At 41.5% G+C, this 8,516-nt stretch overlaps 1 protein-coding gene across 3 annotated transcripts in view; it reads left to right on the forward strand.

The window, feature by feature from the left end:
• The window catches only part of ascc3 (activating signal cointegrator 1 complex subunit 3), a 178,514-nt gene that overhangs the window by 125,865 nt on the left and 44,133 nt on the right, over window positions 1-8,516 (forward strand). For all 3 annotated transcript variants that reach the window (XR_004656892.1, XM_034873475.1, XM_034873474.1), the window contains exons 21-24: window positions 660-885; window positions 1,833-1,987; window positions 7,291-7,389; window positions 7,671-7,839. Coding sequence is in view for 2 of the 3 variants with exons in the window: in XM_034873475.1 (XP_034729366.1) it covers window positions 660-885; window positions 1,833-1,987; window positions 7,291-7,389; window positions 7,671-7,839 (649 nt within the window). In the remaining variant the exon portion in view is untranslated. The remainder of the gene's footprint in view (window positions 1-659; window positions 886-1,832; window positions 1,988-7,290; window positions 7,390-7,670; window positions 7,840-8,516) is intronic.

The raw sequence follows: 8,516 nt of genomic DNA on the forward strand, positions 1-8,516 counted from the left end.
CGCTATACCCTGCACTATACCCTACACTATACCCTACGCTATACCCTACACTATACCCTACACTATACCCTACACTATGCCCTACGCTATACCCTACGCTATACCCTACATTATACCCTACGCTATACCCTGCGCTATACCCTGCGCTATACCCCCTACATTATACCCTACGCTATACCCTACGCTATACCCTACGCTATACCCTGCGCTATACCCTGCGCTATACCCTCTGCCCTATACCCTACGCTATAGCCTACGCTATACCCTACGCTATACCCTACACTATACCCTACGCTATACCCTACGGCCTACGCTGTACCCTACGCTGTAGCTTGATGTGCACCTTTCAATAAATATAATTTAGTTTCTCTCACTATGCCTCTAGAGTCGCTTTCTGCTCTAAAGATAATCATCGTCACTCTATCGCTTGCTCTCTCGCACTCACACTCCCCACACACACATGCCAGCCCTGCTATTCTCTTAAAGAGATCAACGCACACACTAACACACAAGTATAAACTTCAGGCCATTTACGTACTCTTAGGGGAAAGTTCTGCGTCAAGACTCCGTATCATAAATCACACTCAATACCTGCAAGTCTGGCAACGATGTTGATTCAGCCTTTTTTTTTTTCTCCCTCTTGCTGTCTCTTCTCACAGAATGCTGCTCGGATCGTCAGGGCTTTGTTCGAGATTGCTTTGAGGAAGCGGTGGCCGGCTATGACCTACCGACTGCTCACCCTCTGTAAGGTGATCGATAAGCGGCTGTGGCCCTTTGCCCACCCTCTCCGTCAGTTCCCCAACCTAAGCCACGTTGTGCTGAACCGCTTGGAGGAGAGGAAGCTCACTGTGGACAAACTGAAGGAAATGAGGAAGGATGAGATCGGTAAAGACAACTGAACCCAAGCTGCATAAATGATTCTTAAACTACACTAAAATACACTCAAAAAGCACCAAATGGCAGGTGTAAGTTAAATTTAAACTCTCAAATAGTGGCGGGGCCTTTACTTAACAGTTTCCAGCAAAAAAAAGAACAAAAGCAGAAAATAAATATTATGTACTTCTTTACAAACAAAATAAATGTCACACTGACTGACTGACATGTGACTTGTATTCTTTCTAGAAAACAATTTTTTTGTGTTGGTTATTTTTTGTTGTTGAAATGTCTCATGAAGTTTTTTTATTCAACTTTGGGTTTTGTTAAAGAAGGAAAAGAAAAATTGCAATACTCAATACTTTCAAATTAGCAATATTTCTAGAATCAAAATACTCATTATTATCAAATTAGCAAAACTTCTAGAATTGCAGTAAATGAAAACAACAACAAATCGAATCGGCACCCATGTATGGTGAAATATTTGAATTGGTACAAAAGCCTACTGTATTATCCCCAGCCCTAATTATAATACTTACACCAGTCATGCCATAAAACATGCTGCTGCTGTGTGGCTCCCAACCCTTAACTCAGTTCTACTTTGCTGTTTGTTCTGTATTAAGGTACCACTAATTGACCCAACATGTCTTTAACAGGTGTTTCAAATTAAAAGCCTTTCAGTGGCTCAGAGGGCATAATCTGTCTTTGTCTTGGTAGGCTATTAATGTGGAACACATCTGCAGGAAGTGCTGATTTTCATTGAGAGAAGCTTAACAGTGATAAAGAAAACAGCAAAGTGTTAGGAATTCATTCACATGTAGAAATGTGTATTATGTTAAATGTATTCGGCCCAGCTATTGTTTTGAAATATTTGCTTTTATTTGGAATTTCACTGTAATCTGTTTTACCCATAATTATAACACAAAACACATGTTAATACCAGATGTATTTTTTCCCAGGTCACATGCTGCACCATGTCAACATCGGGCTTACAGTCAAACAGTGTGTCCACCAGATCCCCTCCATCACAATGGAGGCCAACATTCAGCCAATCACACGCACCGTCCTACGTGTTCGGCTCATCGTTACACCTGACTTTCGCTGGAACGATCAGGTATACTATACTTGAACATGTGACAATACTGCTGTTGTCTGCTTCTCTTTTTATTTGAAAATAAATATTTCAAATAAAATTGAATGTCATAGTCTTCAGGATGTTTGGCCCCCTTTTTGTTGCCTTTTCCAGACCGATTTGTCAGCCTGCCAGCCTCGCTAACTTTTTTGCTAGCACAAAACCAATACCCCAAATTGATGTTTTGAAGCTCAACAAAGCTCATAGTTTAGTTTAGTTTAGAGCTTTAGGAGCTTTTGATTGGCATTACAACATGAATTATTACATACACATGATCTCGTCTTTCTTCAGTTCTAAAAACTGCATTGTATGAAAATTAATCATGGGAAATCACTTAAGATGATAGAAAACCTTCTTTTGGGCCCTTTAGCTGGCAGTGGTATGAGTGAGACAGCCTCTTGAAGCAAATTAGTGATTTTAGTGCTGGGCAATATAAATAGAATTGACTTGAGTTGAAAACTGAAATACAGTGTATGAATAATGACACAGTAGCAAAGTATTTTTTAAATAGCAGTATGTGTACATACCTCCAATGAACAGCATGTTGTAATATATTATAATGACTGAATATTAAATAGCGATTTACAATCCCCAGTTTAGTATGGACAATAAAGTAGGGACATTGTGTAAAACGTAAAAAAAAAAAGAAAAGAAAACAATGATTTGAAAATCCTTTTCAACCTATCATCAATTGAATACACTAAGAAAAGCGTTTGCAACGCGTTCCAAAAAAGCTGGGGGCGGGCATGTTTACCACTGGGTTTTCTTTTCTTTTAACAACACCCAATAAGCATTTGGGAACTGAGGACACTTATTCTTGAAGCTTTGGACAGTAGGTGGAATTCTTTGCCATTCTTGCTTTATGTACGACTTCAGCTGTTTAACAGTCCGGAGTCTAATTGTTGTATTTTTCATTTCATAATTCACCACACATCTTCAATGGGAGACATGTTCTGGAGTGCATGCAGGCCAGTCTAGTACGTGCACTCTTTTACTACAAATCCACGCTGTTGTGACACGTGCAGAATGTGGTTGGGCTTTGTCTCGCTGACATTAGCAGGGACGTCTCTGAAAAAGACACTGCTTGGATGGCAGCATATGTTGCTCCAAAACCTGTATGTACCTATTAGCATTAATGGTGCCTTTACAGATGTGCAAGTTACCCATGCCATGGGTAATAACACACCCCCATACCATCACAGATGCTGGCTTTGGAACTTTGCGCTGCAATCTGGCTGGTCCTTTTCGTCTTTGGCCCGGGGACATGACGTACATGATTTCCAAAAACAGTATGAAATGTGGACTCATATAACCACACTTTTCTCCTTTGCGTCAATCCATGTCAGATGAGCTCGGTCCCAAAGAAGCCGCCAACGTTTCTGGGTGTTGTTGGAGGAATTTCAACTTGCACTTGTAGATGTGGCCACAAATTGTGTTAACTAACAATGGTTTTCCAAAGTGTTCCTGAGCCCACGTGGTGATATCCTTTACATACGGATGTCAGATGCAGTGCCGTGGGATCAAAGGTCACAGCCATTTAATGTTGGTTTCTGGCCTTGTTACTTAGGTGCAGTAATTTCTCCAGATTCTCTGGAGATTTTGGACTGGAGATTTTGGACTGGAAATGATAACCCTAAATTACTTATAACATAACATCCCAACTTCATTGGAATTGTGGTTTGTACATTGTTGTGACTAGGTAGTCTACTAGGTTGACTTGGAGGCAGCATTGGAAACAAATTCAAATACAGTGATTGATGGGTTTAGAGTGCTACTACGACTTAAACACGGGCATTTGAGAGCCAACAGTGAAGCAGACCTGCTGTGTTTAAGTACACCTGTGTGTTGCCCTGGAGGCTCTAGCAGGTGTGATCACGGGTTAGTGTGCTGCAGTGTTTCAGCAGGGTGAGCTGCGCTGTGCTTTTCCTGCTTCTCCCGCTGACAGAGACAGAGTGGTAAAAGCGGGGGGAGCTGTATTGTGCTTTTCTCTCTGTTCTGTCCGGTCTCTCTGAGTTGTCTCCACCGCTCTTTAAAGCCCATTGGAAAACAATGGCACAGCCGGCGCAGAGCGGTTTTACAGGGCGTCATCTGTAGGCAGCTTTAAAGTCCATTCTGCCAGGAAGTTAGCTCAAGAAGTAAAAAAAAAATATTGTTTAGGGCGCCTGGGCAGATCACCTGGTGGAGTACATGTCCATGTACGGAGGCTCAGTCCTTGACACAGCGGACGCTGGTTCGGTTCTAACAGGTGACCCTATGCTGCATGTCATTCACCTTTCTCTCCCCTTTCAGGTCCAAGCTGGCCTGTTAATAATAAAGGGCTAAAAATGTCACAGAAAATATTCTAAAAAATAATGATTGTTTAGATACACCATTTAAAAAAATAAAATCCAATTTGAAAGTATTTTAAAGCTATGCAAAATGAAATGAGACAAAAGTGATTTTCTTCCAGCTAGATTTCTCCTTTTAGAAAGCTGATTTATAGTGCGGAATACAGGTAACCAGGCTTCTGATTGGGTTTTTACAAGCAAGCATGAGCTGGCCAAAGACCTCAGACAGGTGTTTCTTTGGGTGTGGGTTATAAGGGAGAAATTATCACATGTTACGATGCACCCTCACTTTCAAAATATTTCAAAGACAGACTAAAACTTGATTCCACTGTAAAAGTCAGTTATGCAGTTGGGCAGTTCCAGATGCCTCAGAGTTGCAGCAAAAATGACAAAACATCTTCTCAATCCACTCCTGCAGTGTAACCAACTGCATGAAACACAATATAGCTCGATACTGCATCACTGTTGCACTCTTGCAGTCTTGCGTTGCCAGACCTTCCTCCACAGCGCTGCGGAGAAGGGTCTGTTTAGTCCCCACAGGATTCCAGGATGAGAGAAAAACCTTCTCTGATTTATTGGCATTTCTTTAAACCAATAAGAATTGTCTTGGGCAGCACTAAGCGCCGGCAAAGCCACAATGCTGCTGCAAAATAGCTTTGGGGTTCTTGTTTTGGTGGAACATGTGTACCCAACCCAGTTGTTTGAGTCGGGCAAAAGAAAACTCCAAAGTTGGGGCCATTTGATGGAATTTTCTATCACCAGACCAAGCCAAGCAGCATAGATTTGAGATTGAGCATTGGTCTGGGGAGTCTGCTTTGTATTTTCTCTGCTCAATGATGTGACCAACGGGGATAGTTCCAATGACTCTGTACGCAAGTGGATAGTCCTTCAACCAAGCAGACTAATGATCCGGTGACATACTTTGTAGAGAAAGCTTTTGCCAAAGCCAGTCGGTAGTAAGGAAAACACATCCTTCTTTTGTAGGTAATGTTCCATTTTATGGGAAAACTGGCTTTTGAAATCTTTTAAAACAGCAGCGACAGCAGCATTAACGGGTTGTTGTATAAACGTGTAGGTTTTCAGACCAAGGTGCAGGGCCAAATCAAATCGCCAAATCTTAGTCATCCTGGAGAACTGCCAGTCAGTAGGTCCAGGGGAAGGCTGGACTTTTGATTTGAGGATTTGTCTCCCCTTCCTCCTGTCTCTTGGACAGCACCAAAACTTACTGACACAGCCAGTGTAGTCATTGTGCTATTTTGACAATGAAGAAAAGAAGTGCTGGTTCCCCCCTATTTTTTTTTTACCGCCATGGAATCTCCATCTGTCCTTGAGAGCCAGAATGCCTCCAGGCCTCGCCAGCATGTCCCACCTCAAGCAGGCGGACAGACCAGAGGGGATCATGGGAAGCTTAGTGTAGAGTTTTGTCTTGGAATCTGAGCGGAATAGGAAGCTCATTGTAGCAGGGCTGAATATGAAGATGAATGTTTATGTCCGATTAGCGATGCATGCTCCAATCATGGGAGAGTGGTAATGGAAGACTGGCGGGCTTAGCCCTGATCCGGCTGCAGAGCCGGGACACATGTAGCGACACATGAGCCGCCTCCCTGATGGCACCCGGGAAACGAAGCACACTGACACATTAGGTTAACTACTGTCATAACCCTGCTAGTGTTATTTATAGTTTTCACTCAGATCTGTTTCATATATTTACCACTTATTTAGAATAAACTGTTAATGGTTTTGAAGGCTGATATTTTGTTTATTGAAAATAAAAAGTTAGGGCTAATATTTTAACTTTTCTATATTTTAAAATTTGATCTATTCATGTCATAACCCTGCAACCCTTCACATTTCACAATTTGGTCCTCTTGTCAACACTTCTGCCGCTTCCCCCCAAATGTTTTTGTCACTTTGCCCAATGTTTTTCTCACTTTTTCCCCATTGTTTTGTCAATTATTCCAACGTCCCTTTTCCATCTATCTCTTCCTGCACTTTTTTGTTGTTTTTTTCCCCCACATTTAAAAGTTCCCAACAAGGTTCTTTAATCAGTTGTTTTTTAAATGCTATACAACCGAAGAAAACACCCAAATTCAAAAAAAGTAGTGAAATGATCATTTAATTTTCTTGAGAAAAGCATTGAATGGAACCATCCATGTTATTTTTTTTGAGAGAATTTGGTTAAAAGAATCCCACATTTCTGATAAAGAAAGTGGGAGAACTTGCAAAATAGCAGGGTGTTCAAATACTTATTTTCCTCACTATCAGCATAATATTTTTTATTCTTTCCAACTTTTATTCTTGAAAATAAATTCTTGAAAAGATGGGAAACAACGCGTAGACTTAAGCTTGATTTATGCTTCTTTGTTAAATCTACGCCGTGGGTACGTAATTAGGTATATGTAGAGACACGGACCCTACGCCGTAGCCTAACGTGCACCTCTCGGAAAATGTCACATGTCGCTTTGCCGTAGCTTTGTAGCGTTGCATTTTCTCAACTCATTTCCTGGTTCTCCTTCTACATAAACAACATGAAATCAGGGAGGGGGTTAACTTTTACTGCTTTTTCCTGTCTCACCTCGGTCAGAAAGCACAGGGGAGAAACTTTGTCTCTCATACTATGACTCTAGAGTCGGTACTCGCGCTGAAGATAATCACTCACTCTCTCACTCGCGCTACCTCACGCTCCCTGCACACACAAATGCCCTGCTATTCTCAGAGATGGTCGCACACACCAACACCAGGTGTAAACTTCAGGCCACTTACATAGAAAACGGCCAAAGTTCTTCGTTGAGCCTCTGCAGAATCATAAATCACGCTTAAGTCATGCCCAATGCAAACCTACTCACAGAAAGCGAAGAATCCTTTTGTGTATTTTATTTTGTTTGTATAGTTAATTTTAACCGTGCTGCCTAATGAAAAGACTGAGTGGTTGAACTTTTCTTTCCCTGGATGACTCAGGTCCATGGTTCAGTGGGTGAGCCATGGTGGTTATGGGTTGAGGATCCCATCAATGATCACATCTACCACTCTGAGTACTTACTCCTACAGAAGAAACAGGTTAGTTTTTCATCTTGGACCTAGTGACTTTTGACTTTCAATGACAACTAATGAAACATCTCACTTATCTCACGTACTTAACTTCTCACTCGCGCATCTACACTTGCATACACCTCAAATAACAAAACAATTCCAATGCAGGACTTTTACTTGTAAATCTGGATACTTCTTCCACCCCTGCTTGGGCCTGAGTGGTGCATTGTACATTGTGATTTATGTGTATTATGTTTTTTCCTGTCCCTTTTATGAGTGTATGTGTGTATACGTGTTCCTCCCTGCAGGTGGTAACAGAAGAGCCCCAGCACATAGTGTTCACCATCCCCATCTTTGAGCCGTTGCCCTCCCAGTACTACATCAAGGCAGTGTCTGACCGCTGGCTCGGGGCCGAGGCCGTCTGCATCATTAACTTTCAGAACCTCATCTTGCCTGAGAGACATCCCCCACACACTGGTACATACACACACACACACACACACACACACACACACACACACACACACACACACACATTTACTATGTGACAAAAGGGATTTGACTTAACTTGACTTGATTTTGAAATGCTGATACTAAGTGTGTTACCACCAACACTTAGTGGACTGTTTGACACTGTTGAAGGTTTCCAGCTGTTAGATTCCAGATGCTGCCATCCCCTGTTTACTGCCTACTCTAGTCCAGTCAGTGGAGAAGAAGAACTCAGAAGTAGTAGAAGTGTAAAATTGCTCCATTACAAGTTAAAGCCCTGTATTTACATAAAATAAAACTATTAGTATTATCAGCAAAATGCAATTAAAGTGTATATATATATATATATATATAAATAATGGTAGCACGTTACTTGACGTTTTATACATAAGAGTGGCATGACACAGTAATGGCACATGAACCCTAACCGTAACTTCTCATGACAAAACCAAATGATACTTACTAAAATAAGCGTTATGTCACAAACGTTTATGACTTGTTTATGATGTTTACGACACGTTCATGACAGTACCCTGTCACTCTGATTTAAATATACCTACTAGTAAAGTGTAACCTTATAATCTAAGACATGGGTGTCAAACTCTGGCCCGCGGGCCAAATTTGGCCCGCGGGGTAATTATATTTGGCCCGCGAGACAATACCAA

The sequence above is a fragment of the Etheostoma cragini genome, chromosome 6 (genome assembly GCF_013103735.1).
Source record: "Etheostoma cragini isolate CJK2018 chromosome 6, CSU_Ecrag_1.0, whole genome shotgun sequence".
Classification (NCBI taxonomy): Eukaryota; Metazoa; Chordata; class Actinopteri; order Perciformes; family Percidae; genus Etheostoma; species Etheostoma cragini.